Genomic DNA, 19,661 nt, shown 5'->3' on the forward strand with positions numbered 1-19,661 from the left:
GGCTCGGGAATCTCCGTGAGATTGATACTATTTTGAGCATATCTATTTACTCACTAAGTTTGGAAGTTTTTTTAGTGTCATAAATCAGGTATATATCATAGAGGCGACTTGTTTTTCCGGTACTTTAGGGTCCTCGAGTCCGCATCCAGCATCATTTCAATATGTGAACAGTGTCTTGAGACACACACAAAAAAGTCAGACTCCAGTTTGTCAAAAGGGATCAGTGGGGAATTTATTATTTGCTTTAAATACGTGTACAGCTCTTTTGTTCCTTTGCGCCTGACACCCCTAAATCAAGTCGCCGGCTCGCAGAGAGGACTAGATCCTGAGGAGCGGATCGCTGCTTACGCTAACTTTTCACATCCGGCTTTTTTTTTAACTTCCTGCTAGCACGAGTTTTGTGGTTTTGCATATTAGCCTCGTGCGGACTTGACTTCCGGAAGCACTTTCTTTGTGAAGACACAGAGGCGATCCGCCGGCTGGGCAGCCGTCCACAGTCCAGGTCACGGTCGGACTTGACTTCCGGAAGCACTTTCTTTGTGAAGACACAGAGGTGATCCGCCGGCTGGGCAGCCGTCCACAGTCCTGGTCACGGTCGGACTTGACTTCCGGAAGCACTTTCTTTGTGAAGACACAGAGGTGATCCGCCGGCTGGGCAGCCGTCCACAGTCCTGGTCACGGTCGGACTTGACTTCCGGAAGCACTTTCTTTGTGAAGACACAGAGGTGATCCGCCGGCCGGGCAGCCGTCCACAGTCCTGGTCACGGTCGGACTTGACTTCCGGAAGCACTTTCTTTGTGAAGACACAGAGGTGATCCGCCGGCCGGGCAGCCGTCCACAGTCCCGGCCACGGTCTGATCGGCAACTTGACCAAAAACGATCCGATACAAAAACACCACAGCATCTCTTCTGTCCGTATAAATAATGCTAACAAACACACAAGTCACAGGATGGCATACACAAAAAGTCTTCATACTCATGTACATGTTTGCAAATGTCCACCGTCTTTCAGAATATATCAAAATAATAAAATGAGTAATCTCCAAGTCTGGCCCACATTGGCACGTCAAACGATCTGGAAGGTGAAGAATGTCCACAGACACCGAGACAAGTCTCTCTGGCCAGCCAGAACATGGACACAAGTCCCTGATCAGTCCACCAGTGCAAAGTCCCTGATCAGTCCACCAGTACAACTGTCCGAAAACAGAATTTCAAAATGTCCCATCGTGCTCTGATTGTTTGAAACACTTCCTTCATATTCTCATCTCGTGATCAGGACTCCGGTCCAGTGAGGGCTCCCGGGTGCTGATCATGGACGCCGAGGGTCCTTGGTTGACTCCGAAGGGAGAAACCGCTGGCGAGCGTGCCGCCAGTGGAGACAACGACGGCGAGAAGCTGGGGGACATGGCCGCTGAGGAGATGGACCCCTCGTGACTTATAGGGGACCGTCGGAGCGAGGCCAAATGGGGAAATGTCCGTCCCATCACAGGGACTTTTGGTGGGACCGACATAGCCCCCGGGTGGGCGACCGACGTGATGAGCGGCGGGGGATCGATTCTGGGTTTGGGGTCCATTTTAGGCTTGGGTTGGAAAGGCTGGCGCAAGTTCTGGCTCTGCTGGGCGGTCTCGTCTTTCAGCCGCGCGATCTCCGTGAAGACGTTGGCCAGAGGCTGAAACTGAGGACACCAGTTGAGCAAGTAGTCCCAGTTGTAGCTTCCGCGAAGCTCCTCGTCGCTGGCGACTATGGCGGTCAGGGAGCCGTCCACTGCCGGTTTTCCATCCTCAGGGAATGGGTAGTCTTTGGGGAGGGAGATGTTGAGGCCCCGGCCAACACCCAAGTAGCCACCGCCCTCGTCTCTGTAGACTGGGAGCTGCCCAGAGAGCAAAGTCCCGCTTAGGCTGCCGCCCAGCTTTTTGCCTTTGAACCAAGTGCTACCTTCCAAGGCTGCAGGCTCACAGGAGACGTCAGAGAGCTGGTCAGCATCCTGCTGGATGCCAGAATCTGGTCCTCTGGCGGAGATGTGCTCCTGCATGGAGGAGGTGATGGAGGCCACACGGGGGTACTCATTAATCATCCTAATTTCGTCATCCTCTGCGGCCTCGGCAGACCCTCTTCCGCTGGAGTGAGATGGATCCAGAGAGCCGCCTCGTGTGTATGGACCCCCGCCTCCACCACCCTGGTCTCCAACATAGCCTGGCAGGGCCTGGTGGTAGATTCTCTCCCCCCCTTGCCCGGAGCTGCAGTTGTCTATGCTCTTTAGGGCAGTCCCTGAGGCAACGGTTCTGTTTCCGGCGTTCTGGTCTTTCTTCCTCTTGCGTGACTTGACTAGGAAGACCACCACCGCCATGACCACCAGCAGGACGATGACGCCCAGGGACACGGCGATAATGATGATCAGTAGTACGTTGACATCAGGAGCCAGGCCGAAGCTGGTGTTGGTGACATCAATGGCGATCTGTGCTGTTGCGGTGCGAGAAGTTTCCAGAGGACTGTGAGCTCTCACATCCAAAGTCATCAGTCTGGGTTCCATTGTCGTTTGACCCGACCCGCCGCCACTGCGGCCTGAGCTGTCCATCTTGAGGAATATAATCCCTGTGGTTTTGTTCACCTCGAAGTAGGGAGAGTCCGTAGGGAAAGAGTAGAGCACGATACCGTCCACTCCCCCGTCCTCGTCACGGGCCGCCACTTGGCCGATGCTCTGACCTTTCCTGGCGTCCTCCGGGACCTTAAAGGAGAAATCTGAGGACGTGAAGAGCGGGTCATACTCGTCCTCACCTGTCACAAACACCTGCACGGTCACAGTGGCCGAGTGGTTTCCTGCATCGACCGCCAATGCCACAAAGTTAAAGGAATCTATCCTCTCAAAGTCAAAAGGATTCTTACTCCGGATTTCTCCGGTGTTGGCGTCCACAGAGAAGTCCTTTCCGGCCACAGAGCGCTCCATCATGAAGTATTTTAGTTGTCCAAAGACCCCAGTGTCGTGGTCGATGGCGTGAAGGACTGTCACGGCAGAGTTGGCGGGTTGGTTCTCCCGGATGCTCGCCGTCAGGACTTCCACGGGGAAGAAAGGATGGTTGTCGTTGATGTCTTTCACCTCAACGATGACCGGAACCAGCGCAAAGTGCCCGTGTCCGTCTGTGGCCTGGATGATGACCGTGTGGGCGGGCTGGTGCTCACGGTCCAATGCCTGCTGAAGGCGCAAGGCTCCGGTCCATTGGTCCACAGCAAATAAGTCGACCTCATCCCCGGAGCTGATGGTGTACTGGACCTCTGCGTTGGGGGCGGAGTCTGGATCTGGAGCAAGACAGCACAGGTGAAATAAGAGATTAGAAGAACAGGTCCAAAGATGGACGCACCTGTGGCCGTCAGTCGGATGATCTCAGTGCCAGCAGCCGCCCCCTCGCTCAGCGACACCGTGTACTCCGCCCTGCCGAACACCGGCGGGTTGTCGTTCACGTCGCCGATGGCGATGACGGCTGCCACGCTAGAGCTCTTCTGGGGAACGCCGCGGTCCGACACGACCACGGCGAGGTTGTACAGCGGCTTGCTTTCGAAGTCCACACGCTCGGCCAGCAGCAGTGTGCCGACGGTCTGGAAGCCCCGCCCCTCCAGGAAGCGCACGCTGCTCTCGATCTGAAACGCGTTGCCTTCGTTCCCGCTGGCGATGGCAAAGTCGAAGCCGCAATTTTCTCGGGAAAGGTCACTGTCGAAGGCCTCGAAAGTCAGGACTGTAGAACCCGGAACGCTGTCCTCTGGAACCGTCGCCCTGTTCAACACACACTGGACGTAATAAGTATTGCATCCCCTTACGTACTTTTCAAAGTACGTACACAACTGCAATAATTTATAAGTACCCTATTACATAAACTACAACTGCAAGAAACTACAAGTATTACAACTACAAGACACTACAACTACAAGAAATTACAAGTACACAACTACAATAATTTATAAGTACAGTAATACCAGACTACAACTGCAAGAAACTACAAGTACACAACTACAATAATTTATAAGTACCCTATTACAATTACTACAACCTCAAGAAACTACAAGTATTACAACTACAAGAAACTACAAGTACACAACCACAATAATTTATAAGTACCCTATTACAAATACTACAACTGCAAGAAACTACAAGTATTACAACTACAATAATTTATAAGTACCCTATTACAAATACTACAACTGCAAGAAACTACAAGTATTACAACTACAAGAAATGACAAGTACACAACTACAATAATTTATAAGTACCCTAATACAAATACTACAACTGCAAGAAACTATAAGTATTACAACTACAAGACACTAGAACTACAAGAAATTACAAGTACACAACTACAATAATTTATAAGTACAGTAATACCCATACTACAACTGCAAGAAACTACAAGTACACAACTACAATAATTTATAAGTACCCTATTACAAATACTACAACTGCAAGAAACTACAAGTATTACAACTACAAGACACTACAACTACAAGAAATTACAAGTCCACAACTACAATAATTTATAATTACAGTAATACCCATACTACAACTGCAAGAAACTACAAGTACACAACTACAATAATTTATAAGTACCCTATTACAAATACTACAACTGCAAGAAACTACAAGTATTACAACTACAAGGAACTACAAGTACACAACTACAATAATTTATAAGTACCCTATTACAAATACTACAACTGCAAGAAACTACAAGTACACAACTACAATAATTTATAAGTACCCTATTACAAATACTACAACTGCAAAAAACTACAAGTATTACAACTACAAGACACTACAACTACAAGAAATTACAAGTACACAACTACAATAATTTATAAGTACAGTAATACCCATACTACAACTGCAAGAAACTACAAGTACACAACTACAGTAATTTACAAGTACCCTATTACAAATACTACAACTGCAAGAAACTACAAGTATCACAACTACAAGAAACTACAATTGTAATTAACTACAAGTACACTACTAGAAGAAGTACAACTACAAGAAACATGTGACAAGGCTTTCCAAGTACCAAATACTACTCCACATTGTGTATTGGCATCAAATACTTTGTACTACTGCAATACTTGTGAGTTGCGAGTTCAACTCTGACCTGTACTCGGATTGGTGGAAAACGGGCGCGTTGTCGTTGACGTCGGCGATCTGGACCTGAACCGTGGTGAGGGCGGACAGCGAGGGTGACCCCCCATCGCGGGCTTCGATGACAACGTTGACCGACAGGCGTTCCGGGTGGAACTGGACTCTGTGGTCCACGAATAACGTTCCTGGATGTGGGGGAGCCAAGGTCTGAGGTCAGATACTTGCACTTCCTGAGTGGAACCCCAAAGAAGGAAGGGCTTGTCCACCATTGTTGGGATCAACGTAGAAGCCCTCCTGGGTGGACGACATCACGCTGTAGGAGATCCTCCCGTTCTCGCCAGAGTCCCCGTCGGTGGCTGTTACCGTGACGACCACACTTCCTGCTGGCGTGTGCTCAGGTAGGGTCACCTGGGGTTGACATAACAACAGTGGACCGTCAGGAGCAGGTCATGTTAGCAGGTAACCATTTCATCGTATGAGGTAACTTCCATCGCCCCTTCTCTGTGTCACCTTCATTTAGAGTCTTTTTACAAGTTTGTGGAACCTGAACCTGAACAAGGATCGTTCCTGACTGCTACCTGGTACAGGTCTTGGGTGAACGCGGGTGCGTTGTCATTGACGTCCTCCACCACGATGGTGATGTTGGCCTCCGTCTGATGCTTGCTGTCCGTGGCTCGGACGGTCACCGTGTACCACGTCTTCTCCTCAAAATCCAGCGGGGCGGTGAGGGAAACCCCGCCGCTAAAGCGGTGGATCCCAAACTTGCCCGAGGCGGCCGGGTCCAGGTGCAGCGAGTAGGACAGGGTGGGGCCGGAGTCGACGTCGTTACCTGTCACCAGGGTGATCTCTGTGCCTATCAATGTGTCTGATGGAAGAAAGGTGTGTCAGCTGCGTGTAATACAGCGTGCTCGATGCTCGGGATGTAAGGGTGTAGCAGAGGGACGGTTCGGTATGTGCCTCAGTTCGTTTTGGGTACAGTAAGGCAGCAAGATATAAAACTACTTAACTTTTAACTTTGGATGTTCTTATTCGTCCGGGGTTACTGTATCCTCAATGGATCGCAACTGGTTTACCTTAGAAGACGTTTTGCCTCTTATCGGTTCATGCTCCTTTTGTGCCGTTTTTGCAACTGAATGGAATGCTAGTGGGGTGATTCCGACTTATTTTGGGCTGGTAGCGATCATTTTATCACGCAACACCTCGATGCTAACGAAGGGAAATGCCACCGTTGGCGTCGACAGAGGGGTCACTCTTTTGCGTCTCAACCGTTTCTGTTTTTTACTACAATGGGGCGGAACCATCCTTGCCCAGGCTTACCGTACTGGTGTTGGAATGTAAATAGTTGCTGTTGTACTAGACCGGACTAGATCTGACCGATCTAAGTCTATGACATACTTGCCAACCTTGAGACCTCCGATTCCGGGAGGTTGGGGGGTGGGGAGGGGTGTGGTCGGGGTTGGGGCAGGGGCGGGCGGGGGTGTGGTTGGGGGCTGGGGCGTGGTTAAGAGGGGAGGAGTATATTTACAGCTAGAATTCACTAACTCGAGTATTTCATATATTTCATATATATATATATGTATGAAATACTTGACTTTCAGTGAATTCTGGCTATATATATTTATTTTATTATACATATAAATAAAAGAAATACTTGACTTTCAGTGAATTCTGGCTATATATATTTATTTTATTATACATATAAATAAAATAAATACTTGACTTTCAGTGAATTCTGGCTATGTATATTTATTTTATTATACATATAAATAAAATAAATACTTGACTTTCAGTGAATTCTGGCTATATATATTTATTTTATTATACATATAAATAAAATAAATACTTGACTTTCAGTGAATTCTGGCTATATATATTTATTTTATTATACATATAAATAAAAGAAATACTTGAATTTCAGTGAATTCTGGCTATATATATTTATTTTATTATACATATAAATAAAAGAAATACTTGACTTTCAGTGAATTCTGGCTATATATATTTATTTTATTATACATATAAATAAAAGAAATACTTGAATTTCAGTGAATTCTGGCTATATATATTTATTTTATTATACATATAAATAAAAGAAATACTTGACTTTCAGTGAATTCTGGCTATATATATTTATTTTATTATACATATAAATAAAAGAAATACTTGACTTTCAGTGAATTCTGGCTATGTATATCTATTTTATTATACATATAAATAAAAGAAATACTTGAATTTCAGTGAATTCTGGCTATATATATTTATTTTATTATACATATAAATAAAAGAAATACTTGACTTTCAGTGAATTCTGGCTATATATATTTATTTTATTATACATATAAATAAAAGAAATACTTGAATTTCAGTGAATTCTGGCTATATATATTTATTTTATTATACATATAAATAAAAGAAATACTTGACTTTCAGGGAATTCTGGCTATATATATTTATTTTATTTTACATATAAATAAAAGAAATACTTGACTTTCAGTGAATTCTGGCTATATATATTTATTTTATTATACATATAAATAAAAGAAATACTTGAATTTCAGTGAATTCTGGCTATATATATTTATTTTATTATACATATAAATAAAAGAAATACTTGACTTTCAGGGAATTCTGGCTATACATATTTATTTTATTATACATATAAATAAAATAAATACTTGAATTTCAGTGAATTCTGGCTATATATATTTATTTTATTATACATATAAATAAAAGAAATACTTGACTTTCAGTGAATTCTGGCTATATATATTTATTTTATTATACATATAAATAAAAGAAATACTTGAATTTCAGTGAATTCTGGCTATATATATTTATTTTATTATACATATAAATAAAAGAAATACTTGACTTTCAGGGAATTCTGGCTATATATATTTATTTTATTATACATATAAATAAAAGAAATACTTGACTTTCAGTGAATTCTGGCTATATATATTTATTTTATTATACATATAAATAAAAGAAATACTTGAATTTCAGTGAATTCTGGCTATATATATTTATTTTATTATACATATAAATAAAAGAAATACTTGACTTTCAGGGAATTCTGGCTATACATATTTATTTTATTATACATATAAATAAAATAAATACTTGAATTTCAGTGAATTCTGGCTATATATATTTATTTTATTATACATATAAATAAAAGAAATACTTGACTTTCAGTGAATTCTGGCTATATATATTTATTTTATTATACATATAAATAAAAGAAATACTTGAATTTCAGTGAATTCTGGGCTATACATATTTATTTTATTATACATATAAATAAAAGAAATACTTGAATTTCAGTGAATTCTGGCTATGTATATTTATTTTATTATACATATAAATAAAATAAATACTTGAATTTCAGTGAATTCTGGCTATACATATTTATTTTATTATACATATAAATAAAATAAATACTTGACTTTCAGTGAATTCTGGCTATATATATTTATTTTATTATACATATAAATAAAAGAAATACTTGAATTTCAGTGTTCCCGGAGGCTATCCAGTAGATGGCAGTATTGTCCTGTTTAAGAGTGTCACAACATTGCTGTTTATGGCAGACGAACTGCTTTACGGTAGACGAAAACGTGACTGCTGTTGTTGTGTGTTGTTACCGCGCTGGGAGGACGTTAATGAAACTGCCTAACAATAAACCCACGTAAGACACCAAGAATTGGCCCTCGATCATTCTACAGTTATAACGTGGTTGGGCAGGCACGCTGTTTATATCGTGGGAAAGCGGACGTGAAAACAGACTGTCGCCGCTGTCCCCACTCAGGTCCGCATGGAGCTGGAGGGGGCGTGGCATCGAGCTCCGGCTGGATTCCGGGAGTTTATCGGGAGAACTTTTCTTCCGGGAGTTTATCGGGAGAACATTTCTTCTGGGAGGTTATCGGGAGAGGCGCTGAATTCCGGGAGTCTCCCGGTAAAACCGGGAGGGTTGGCAAGTATGGTCTATGAGCTGATGAAGCTTACTCGGATGAGAGGCAGAAGGACTTCTAAGACAAACCAAACAGTCCAGTTGCGATCCACTGAATGCCCTGAGGATGCTTAACTTGGGTACGACTCCATACCGTACCAACGAATCTGATACATGTCCCGTTACGTCCCTGCTGTATGTGAAGATACGTGATAAGCGATAATTACTCTCTGAGATGCGTATTTCTTGTGGCAAGGGAATAGTGGGACTGTTGTCATTCTGGTCAACAATGATGACCGTCAGTGTGGCGGAACCTGCCAGTCTTGGACTTCCTCGGTCAGTCGCGGTCAGTACGAGCCTGTGGATGGATGGAGGAGACAATTACTACCACCTGACGGCAGACCAATCACAGAGCACTATGTTTCTCTGTCCTGGCAGCTGCCCCCACCCGCCCCCTTTTTAGACCAGTTGATCTGCCGTCTCTTTTCTGCTCTGCCCCCTCCTCTCTTGCGTGGAGAGGTTAACGGGTGGCCTCTGTGCCGCTGACTTGTCTCCAGTCAAGATGATCCCCTGCTGGCCCCACTATGGACTGGACTGTCACATTATTGACTATAGCCACTCGGCGTCCATTGCACCGGTCACCTTGGGGGGGCGCTCACATCTGCGGTCCCCTCCAAGGTTTCTCATTACGCACATTGGGTTGAGTTTTTTCTTGCCCTGATGTGGGATCTTTGAGACACTTGTGATTAAGGGCTAAATAAATCAACTTTGATTGATTGATTGATTGATTGATTGATTGGCTCAGCTACATGGAGCCTCCTCTTTGCTTCAGCTAAGTAAAACGTAGCTCTGCTTTGTGTGTTTCTGTCTTTCTGGGGACATTTGGATTTATTTGAACTCCTGGGATGTTTTCTAAACGTTCTGAGCCCTCTAAGGCTTCTGTCACAGAGCCCAAGACCTAGGGGAAGCGGCTTACCATCGGAGAAAAGGTAAACCTCCTCACTGCTAAGCTTAAAGAAAGTAGCTTAGTTCGGAGCTGTTATCTACTAGCTGCTATTACAAGATTGGTAATTTGAACAAGTTGAGGGAAAAGAATATATAGGAACGGCGGCAAAAGTATCTAAAAAAAGACTGTGCTAGCATCTGTCCATAACTTTGTTCCTTACTGGGAAGAAGCCAATGGCCACAGATAATTCTTTAGGGTCATCATCCATGGGTATGTTACAATTACATAAGAGTGTTTAAGAACATCGTAAATGTTTGAGTGTATGTGAAAGGTTAATAACGGCATTTATAAAGACCTAAAATGCATACAATAATCAAATAACATTGCAAAAATTCACCTACCGCAGAGAAGTTTGGAAGGTAACTCCCGTAATAATCGAGAGAACGCTGTATTTAATAACGTTTATGTTCACAAGATGCTAATAAAACACAAGCTGCTGGCCGAAGATGGTGTCCAGGCCACACTTTGGACACCCCTGCTGGACGTGACTATTGTTTGGTGGGAATTGTGTCCTCACCTGGTCTGGGTAAAGATCTCGCGGTCCATAATCGCAGCCGTGGTGATGCTTCCCGTCATGGGGTCGATCTTGAACAGGCCGCTCATTTCTGACGATTGGATGGAGTAGGTCACCTGACCATTCTGGCCTTGATCCACATCCTCAGCCACCACCTAGGGAACGAATGAAGGTGAGACTCGGGAGGCCTAAAAACCTCAACCGGTCCAGGACCATTGGCACCTGTATGATCGGCATCTCGTATCCCTCCGCCTCCCTCATGTAAGCCACGTAATTCTGCAGCTGGAAGCGAGGAAGATTGTCGTTGACGTCCTGCAACATTAGGTTTATGCCCAGGAATGAAGTGGAGGACACCGTTTCCGCTTTGACAACTATGCGGAGTCTGGGTGAATCCTCAAAGTCCAGCCCTCCGGAGCTTTTCACCCAGATCTCTCCTGGAGAACATGCAGATTAAGCGTCTAGAGATGACGGCGAAGGATTTGACAGGAGAGCGGCGTTCACCTGTGGACGAGCTGATACTGAAGGCTTGCTGTTTGTTTCCGCTGAAGATGCTGTAGCTGATCCCCTTGTGTGTTCCGTCTGGATACTGGGCCTGAGCTTGAGCCACAGTTGTGCCTGATTTATGAGAGAGAAAGAAAGAAAAAGCTTAGCAGATAATGACCGAGACGATTGCGCTCACAATCCGAACAAAATTAATTCAGACCTTTAGCAGCGTTTTCCTGTATGCTGACGTCTCGGGCATTCCTGGAAAATCGGATGCCGCTGTACTCGACCTCCTTCACGTAGATCACCACCACACCCTGAGCCGACTGCGCAGGTGTGCCTTGGTCCATGGCCTCCACAATGAGTGTCCTCTGGGCCTGGGACAGTGTCTCCAGTGGCTCTGTAGCTTGGATCTGCCCCGTCAGCGAGTTGATGCTGAAGCCTTTCACCGGCGCGGCAAAACGATAAAACACAGAGCCGTTGGCACCAAAATCCTTGTCCTCCGCCTTCATCGTGGCCAGAACCCGCTGGGACCTCCTGCTGGACGCTTCGATGATCAGCGGATCCTGAATGAAGACCGGCGTGTTGTCGTTTACATCGGTGATGGTGATTGTCACCTGTAAGAGGACAGCCACAAGTTGGAGCCAGGATCTTTACTTCTCTGCATTACTTCAGATACCTCCTGCTTTTACCTGAGCAGAGGTGTTTCTGGGTGACGCTGGTGATAGATCAACAGCAAGGACCTGGAAGCTGTATGACGTCTGTCTTTCGCGGTCCAGAGGTGCGGATGTGGCGATGCGACCGGTGTGCTCATCCACCGTGAACGCTCCGTGTGCCTCCCGGCTGAGGAAATACAGAACTTTCCCGTTCAAGTCATCGTCAACGTCTGTTGCTGACACCTGGGGATACATCAAGTATGGTAATTCGATGCGAGAGCGGAACTGTGGCAAGGAGATGACGTTAGAGTCGTCTTTCTACCATCAGGACTTGCGATCCCTCCGCGGAATCCTCCGACACGTCTGCAGTGTAGCTACTTCTGCCAAAAACAGGGCTGTTGTCGTTAACATCCATCACTCTGACCTCCACGGTGACCACAGTGCTGAGAGACGGGCTTCCTCGGTCTGCCGCCACCACTTCTAGGGTGTACTCCGCCCTGGTCTCCCTGTCCAGCCCTCGTGAGGTGGACAGGGCTCCCGTGCTGGCATGGATCTGGAAATCCCCATCTGGATCTCCAGCTGGATGGAAGCATGGAAAAATGTTTTGTAAAAGTACGACATAAAGAAGGCTAGCTAACAATGCCAGCTCTGAATTTAGAAGTTGTAGAAGGAGCCAGAGAAGCGTCAGAGAGGAAAACATCTAGAGCCAGACCCTGTGTTGAATGTGGAGATTGTTTTTATGCGTTGAAGAGCAACGCCAAAAGCAATACAAGCAACCTAAGCCCCCTTTAAATCCACTCTAATGAAAGTCTTGGCAACGATGCATGGCATGGCTCTCACCAGTGATCCTGTACTCCAGCTCTCCGCCGGGACCAGAATCTGGGTCTGTGGCCTTGAGGAAACAGAGCTCTACGGGGGCCTGGTTCTCCGGCACCTCCAGTCCGTACCACGGCTTGGCAAAGACTGGCGTGTTGTCATTCACATCCTGCACTTCCACTCGGACCACCACCTTGGCAAAGTTAGGAGGTAAGCCTCCGTCACGGGCGTAGACTGGCAGGGAGAGGAGGCGTCGTTAGCCAGAGAACAACTACTTAAGCGATCGTTGATGTCCCTTTACTGCCGTACCAGTGAGTATGTAGTGATCACGAAGCTCTCTGTCAAGTTCCTTGGTGGTGGTGATCACACCAGTTGAAGGGTTGATGACAAAACCTTCCTCTGTCACCCCCCCAAAGGTCACGTGACCATTAGAACCTGCACCAGAACACACATGAATGAACAACACACCTGCACAGTCTACAGTTTTGTGTAAAACCCAATCAACACACCTTGATCTCTGTCTGTGGCAACCACTGTCAGCACCGTGGTGCCCGGCCCTTGGTTCTCCAACACGTGGGCCTCAAACTCAGCCTTCTGGAACACGGGAGCCTCGTCGTTCACGTCGATCACCTGCACGGAAAGCACCTGGGCGGCGGAGAGCGCGGGTACGCCGTGATCCTCCGCAATGACGGTCAAATTGTAGACTTCCTGCTCCTCTCGGTCGAGGGCTTTCAGAATGGACAAAGAGCCTGGTGAGCAGAAAGGGAGGAAGTGGTGTGACTTGTAATCACTTATCTTAATACTTTTGTTTAGAAATGTTTGCGCAAGAAGGTAGAAACTAAGAAGTAAAGTCATTTTCAGCTTTCATTTATGATACTAGAAGGGAACGCATGGAACGGAGTCAAGCTAGGCCTAGTGTACCTTGGTAAACCTCACTCCCTGACAACCTCAAGAGCAGTGCTGGCTATCGAATTGATAGCCCGGGCTTCAACCCAATACCAAGTAGTTACAGGATCATACATTGGTCATAATTAAAGTTCTCCTTTTTTTCAGAGGCAGTATGGTACCGTTTTTAATTCATTAGTACCGGTATATCGTACAACCCTAAATGAAACAGACTCTTTAATATATTTAAGGTTAAATGTGCAGTCTGAGAAAACAAACCACAAGCTAACACGAGTCACACCCAGACAGACCTTTTGAGCATCTGGAGGCTGCATCAAGTGACCGCCTCGCAGTCCCTAATCTGAGCCTCAGACCTGCCCGGCCTCGCCCCCGCAGCCTCAGCGACGGTGATGAGCTGACGCGTGAGCCGTGGATGGCCGGCCGGCCGCCTCCTTAGACTATACAAAAGATCCGTTACCGTGAACAAATCCATGGAGAAAATAACCCAAGCGGTGAAATAGGACCCCTGAGGAGTCGTCGGGTGCTTATGAATAATCGGGTGAATAATCCGGCTCATGGAAGTTTTGTGATTACGTAAAAAAGGATCGCAGTGAACCAAAGTCTAACTATTTTAAGCCGCGGTTTTAGGACTGATCTGATTATCAGAGTCCTTTTCAGAATCGTTTCCTTAATGTTCATAGCTTACTTTCCTCTTTTTTTCCTCCTTACTCATTTTAGTAGGGAGGCACGGATTAAGTGGTTTTTAGAGACGGGCAATGTGGGCGAAAATCTACAACATATACAATTAGATGAGGCAATCCATGAATGAAACGCGTGCGAATGCTCCGATGCTGAAGTTGAAGTGAAATGCTGACAGAATGTAGTATGAATGTAAGGATAGTTTACAGTCTATTATACAGCATTATTAACATGTGAATAACATAAATACAGTCTATTATACATCATTATTAACATGTGAATAATATAAATACAGTCTATTATACAGCATTATTCACATGTGAATAACATAAATACAGTCTATTATACAGCATTATTCACATGTGAATAACACAAATACAGTCTATTATACAGCATTATTCACATGTGAATAATATAAATACAGTCTATTATACAGCATTATTCACATGTGAATAACATAAATACAGTCTATTATACAGCATTATTCACATGTGAATAACATAAATACAGTCTATTATACAGCATTATTCACATGTGAATAACATACATACAGTCTATTATACAGCATTATTCACATGTGAATAATATAAATACAGTCTATTATACAGCATTATTCACATGTGAATAATATAAATACAGTCTATTATACAGCATTATTCACATGTGAATAACATAAATACAGTCTATTATACAGCATTATTCACATGTGAATAACATAAATACAGTCTATTATACAGCATTATTCACATGTGAATAATATAAATACAGTCTATTATACAGCATTATTCACATGTTAATAATATAAATACAGTCTATTATACAGCATTATTCACATGTGAATAACATAAATACATTCTATTTTACAGTATTATTCACATGTGAATAATATAATTACAGTCTATTATACAGCATTATTCACATGTGAATAACATAAATACAGTCTATTATACAGCATTATTCACATGTGAATAATATAAATACAGTCTATTATACAGCATTATTAACATGTGAATAACATAAATACATTCTATTTTACAGTATTATTCACATGTGAATAACATAAATACAGTCTATTTTACAGCATTATTCACATGTAAATAATATAAATACAGTCTATTATACAGCATTATTCACACGTGAATAACATAAATACAGTCTATTTTACAGCATTATTCACATGTGAATAATATAAACACAGTCTATTATACATTTAAGTACAGTCAAAAAGGAACATATGCATTATACAGTATATATATATAGTCGATACTACAATGATTACATCGATATATTTTATTATCACAAAATCTTTTGTCATTTTTTGTTGTTGAAAAGTCAGGAAATACGTTCCTGGACACAGGAGAACTTTAGTTATGACCAATGTATGATCCTGTAACTACCTGGTTTTGGGTTGAACCTGGGTCGCCGGCATGAGAGACAAGTGTGTTAGGGACCGAGCTAAAAGCCCGGGCTATCAATTTTCAAATCTTGAACTTGTCAATGTACTCATGAGGAAGAAACTGAACCCACTGTTGGTCAACGTTCTTACCTTCAAAGTAGGAACGTTTGTTTTGTGTCCCGCCTTCGGAGGCTCACCTGTGTTCGGGTTCAGGCCGAAGCGACCGGCGCCGTTTCCCGCCTGGATTCTGTACGACACTCGGCCATTTTCTCCTTCATCGGCGTCCCGGGCCATGACGTACAAGATGACAAAGCTGCCCCCGGAACAACAAAAGGTGGAATCAACATTTCAGTTGAGATTCTTGGGGCGTTATCAAGTCCCGCCTACCCGACAGGTTGGTCCTCCATCACGCTGACCGCGGACGGCGAGCTGAAGGCGGGGGCGTTGTCGTTTTCGTCGGTGACGAAGACGCGGGCGGTGACCGAACTCCAGCGTCTCTGCGAAGGATCTGCCGCCTGGTCCGTGGCCCGCACCACCAGGTAGAGGGAGGGCGTGGACTCGCGGTCCAGCTTCTGCCCCAAAGTCAGGACTCCGCTGACGGGGTCCAGTTTCAGGAGGTCGGCATTGACTGGCCAGTGGTGTTCCACGGAGTACCGCAGCTCGCTGTTGGGTCCGCTACCGTCCTGCGCGGACATACCAAGGGGTTCAAGTATTAAGCTTAAAACACACAAAAACCGTATCGAGAAGGACCTGAATGTAGAAACGCCAACTTCGGGCCCAGCGAAGCCGGCGGCGTTTCTGGGTGTTGTTGATAAATGGCTTTCGCGTCGCATAGTAGAGTTTTAACTTGCGCTTACAGACGTAGCGGACAACTGTAGTTACTGACAGTGTTTTTCTGAAGTGTTCCTGAGCCCATGTGGTGATATCCTTTACACACTGATGTCACTTTTTTGATGCAATACCGCCTGAGGGATCCAAGGCCCGTAATATCATCGCTTATGTGCAGTGATTTCTCCAGATTGTCTGAACCTTTTGATGATATTACGGAGCGTAGATGGTGAAATCCCTAAATTCCTTGCCATAGCTGGTTGAAAAATGTTGTTTTTAAACTGTTGGAAAATTTTCTCACGCATTTGTTGACAAAGTGGTGACCCTCGCCCCATCCCTGTTTGTGAATGACTGACTAAGCTGCTTTTATACCCAATCGTGGCACCCACCTGTTCCCAATTAGCCCGTTTTCACCTGCGGGATGTTCCAAATAAGTGTTTGATGAGCACTCCTCAACTTTCTCAGTCTTTTTTGCCACTCGTGCCAGCTTTTTTGAAACATGTTGCAGGCATCAAATTCCAAATGAGCTAATATTTGCAAAAAATACCAAAGTTTTCCAGTTAAATATCTTGTCTATTCAATTGAATATAAGTTGAAAAGGATTTGCAAATCATTGCATTTTGTTTTTATTTACCATTTACACAACGTGACAACTTCACTGGTTTTGGGGGCTTGTACGGGAGGCCAAGCAAAATCCTGCGGTCATTTTCCAAGCTGATCGCGATGTAAAAACAACGGACACTTCGATACGTCAGAATTGTTTTCCTACCTGGTCCACCGCCTGAGGGATCCAAGGCCCGTAATATCATCGCTTATGTGCAGTGATTTCTCCAGATTCTCTGAACCTTTTGATGATATTACGGAGCGTAGATGGTGAAATCCCTAAATTCCTTGCAATAGCTGGTTGAGAAATGTTGTTCTTAAACCGTTGGACAATTTTCTCACGCATTTGTTGACAAAGTGGTGACCCTCGCCCCATCCCTGTTTGTGAATGACTGACTAAGCTGCTTTTATACCCAATCGTGGCACCCACCTGTTCCCAATTAGCCCGTTTTCACCTGTGGGATGTTCCAAATAAGTGTTTGATGAGCACTCCTCAACTTTCTCAGTCTTTTTTGCCACTCGTGCCAGCTTTTTTGAAACATGTTGCAGGCATCAAATTCCAAATGAGCTAATATTTGCAAAAAATACCAAAGTTTTCCAGTTAAATATCTTGTCTATTCAATTGAATATAAGTTGAAAAGGATTTGCAAATCATTGCATTTTGTTTTTATTTACCATTTACACAACGTGACAACTTCACTGGTTTTGGGGGCTTGTACGGGAGGCCAAGCAAAATCCTGCGGTCATTTTCCAAGCTGATCGCGATGTAAAAACAACGGACACTTCGATACGTCAGAATTGTTTTCCTACCTGGTCCACCGCCTGAGGGATCCAAGGCCCGTAATATCATCGCTTATGTGCAGTGATTTCTCCAGATTCTCTGAACCTTTTGATGATATTACGGAGCGTAGATGGTGAAATCCCTAAATTCCTTGCAATAGCTGGTTGAGAAATGTTGTTCTTAAACCGTTGGACAATTTTCTCACGCATTTGTTGACAAAGTGGTGACCCTCGCCCCGTCCCTGTTTGTGAATGACTGACTAAGCTGCTTTTATACCCAATCGTGGCACCCACCTGTTCCCAATTAGCCCGTTTTCACCTGTGGGATGTTCCAAATAAGTGTTTGATGAGCACTCCTCAACTTTCTCAGTCTTTTTTGCCACTCGTGCCAGCTTTTTTGAAACATGTTGCAGGCATCAAATTCCAAATGAGCTAATATTTGCAAAAAATACCAAAGTTTTCCAGTTAAATATCTTCTCTATTCAATTGAATATAAGTTGAAAAGGATTTGCAAATCATTGCATTTTGTTTTTATTTACCATTTACACAACGTGACAACTTTACTGGTTTTGGGGGCTTGTACGGGAGGCCAAGCAAAATCCTGCGGTAATTTTCCAAGTTGATCGCGATGTAAAAACAACGGACACTTCAATACGTCAGAATTGTTTTCCTACCTGGTCCACGGCCTGGAAGCTGTATATGGAGGAGTCGGGATGGAGGTTCTCAGGGACCACAATGGTTACCGGGTCCTCCGTGAACTGCGGCGAGTGGTCGTTGCTGTCCTGCACGTCGATAGTCAGCTTCACCAGGTGGCTGCTGGGATACGCCCGGGAGAAGTCCGACACCTCGATATGCAGCGTGTACTTGGAGCCCTTCTCGTAGTCCAGTTCCTGCGCCAGGTACACGTCGCCCTTCAGTCGGTCCACCATGAAGGTTCCGTCCCGGTCCGTGCCGCCGACCACCAAGTACGTGGCCTGGCCTTCCAGCGCGGCGGCTTCGTGGGAACGCACCGAGCCGATGACGGAGCCCGGGGGAGCGCCTTCCACCGTGTTCAGGGTCATGGAGAGCACGTTGGGTTGAGGGCTGGACTTGGAGGAGCTCAGAACCTGAAAAAAACCCCAAGTACAGCAGGCTGAGTCAGCATTCGTCACGCAACGACTGTCTGCTCCAATCAGTGCACGGTCGTCTGATTAGTTCCTCAAGGACGAAGGTAACGCGTCTGGTCCAGGATCTGGATTATCAAAGGACTGTGAAGACCACGCAGGCCCGAGCATCCCGGGAAGTGACCTTGGGCTGCAATATGGTTCTGTTCTGTTGTTATGCAGGTAATGAACCCGGGAACTTCTTGCTTGATGAGCAATTTGTCTTTTGTAAACTCAAGAAGGATTCCAATCCAAATAGACTGGGACTGTATCAGCATATTTTCAAAATAAAATGATGTGATGACCTTTATCACTAAGCTAAGCAGTTTTGTTGGGCTAGAACACGTCAGCATGGTCCTGTTGGAGGTGAGACCAGAACCAATCAAGTCTTTTGAGCGGTTCTTTCAGTGAAGGATGACAACTGATTCGTGAGCCGTTCGTTTGGGGGACGTTTTTTTTTTTTTTTAAATGCACATACAAATTTAGCGTCCGCAATTGCCCACACAGAGTTATTTAAAAAAAAAAATCAGATTAATCACACTTTGGAATTTTGATGAATCTCGATTAATCACAGGTGAGTACTCTGTTGCATATTTACAATTTGCTCGGAAAAAGACCCCAATATCTGCACACAAATGCAATTTTTTTCGTCAGAATATCATCCGGTAACGTTTTAGCGTTTTAGTTTTATGTATATATATATATATATATAAATATATATATATATATATATATATATATATATATATGTATATATATATATATATATATATATATATATATATAT

General features: G+C 44.3%; 1 protein-coding gene across 1 annotated transcript in view; it reads right to left on the minus strand.

Moving 5' to 3' along the window:
• Positions 1-215: 215 nt before the first annotated feature.
• The window catches only part of LOC133649999 (protocadherin-16-like), a 126,505-nt gene continuing 107,059 nt past the window's right edge, over positions 216-19,661 (minus strand). The window contains exons 12-29 of the mRNA XM_062046724.1: positions 18,407-18,838; positions 15,909-16,204; positions 15,719-15,834; positions 13,051-13,290; positions 12,851-12,976; positions 12,566-12,775; positions 12,048-12,304; positions 11,762-11,968; positions 11,290-11,686; positions 11,088-11,201; positions 10,809-11,020; positions 10,590-10,741; positions 9,294-9,424; positions 5,693-5,979; positions 5,381-5,522; positions 5,128-5,299; positions 3,358-3,767; positions 216-3,295 (exon numbers count right to left, since the gene is read on the minus strand). Coding sequence (XP_061902708.1) covers positions 1,254-3,295; positions 3,358-3,767; positions 5,128-5,299; positions 5,381-5,522; positions 5,693-5,979; positions 9,294-9,424; positions 10,590-10,741; positions 10,809-11,020; positions 11,088-11,201; positions 11,290-11,686; positions 11,762-11,968; positions 12,048-12,304; positions 12,566-12,775; positions 12,851-12,976; positions 13,051-13,290; positions 15,719-15,834; positions 15,909-16,204; positions 18,407-18,838 — 5,943 coding nt within the window. The 3' untranslated portion in view covers positions 216-1,253. The remainder of the gene's footprint in view (positions 3,296-3,357; positions 3,768-5,127; positions 5,300-5,380; positions 5,523-5,692; positions 5,980-9,293; positions 9,425-10,589; positions 10,742-10,808; positions 11,021-11,087; positions 11,202-11,289; positions 11,687-11,761; positions 11,969-12,047; positions 12,305-12,565; positions 12,776-12,850; positions 12,977-13,050; positions 13,291-15,718; positions 15,835-15,908; positions 16,205-18,406; positions 18,839-19,661) is intronic.

This window comes from Entelurus aequoreus, linkage group LG05 (assembly GCF_033978785.1).
Source record: "Entelurus aequoreus isolate RoL-2023_Sb linkage group LG05, RoL_Eaeq_v1.1, whole genome shotgun sequence".
NCBI classification, from domain to species: domain Eukaryota; kingdom Metazoa; phylum Chordata; class Actinopteri; order Syngnathiformes; family Syngnathidae; genus Entelurus; species Entelurus aequoreus.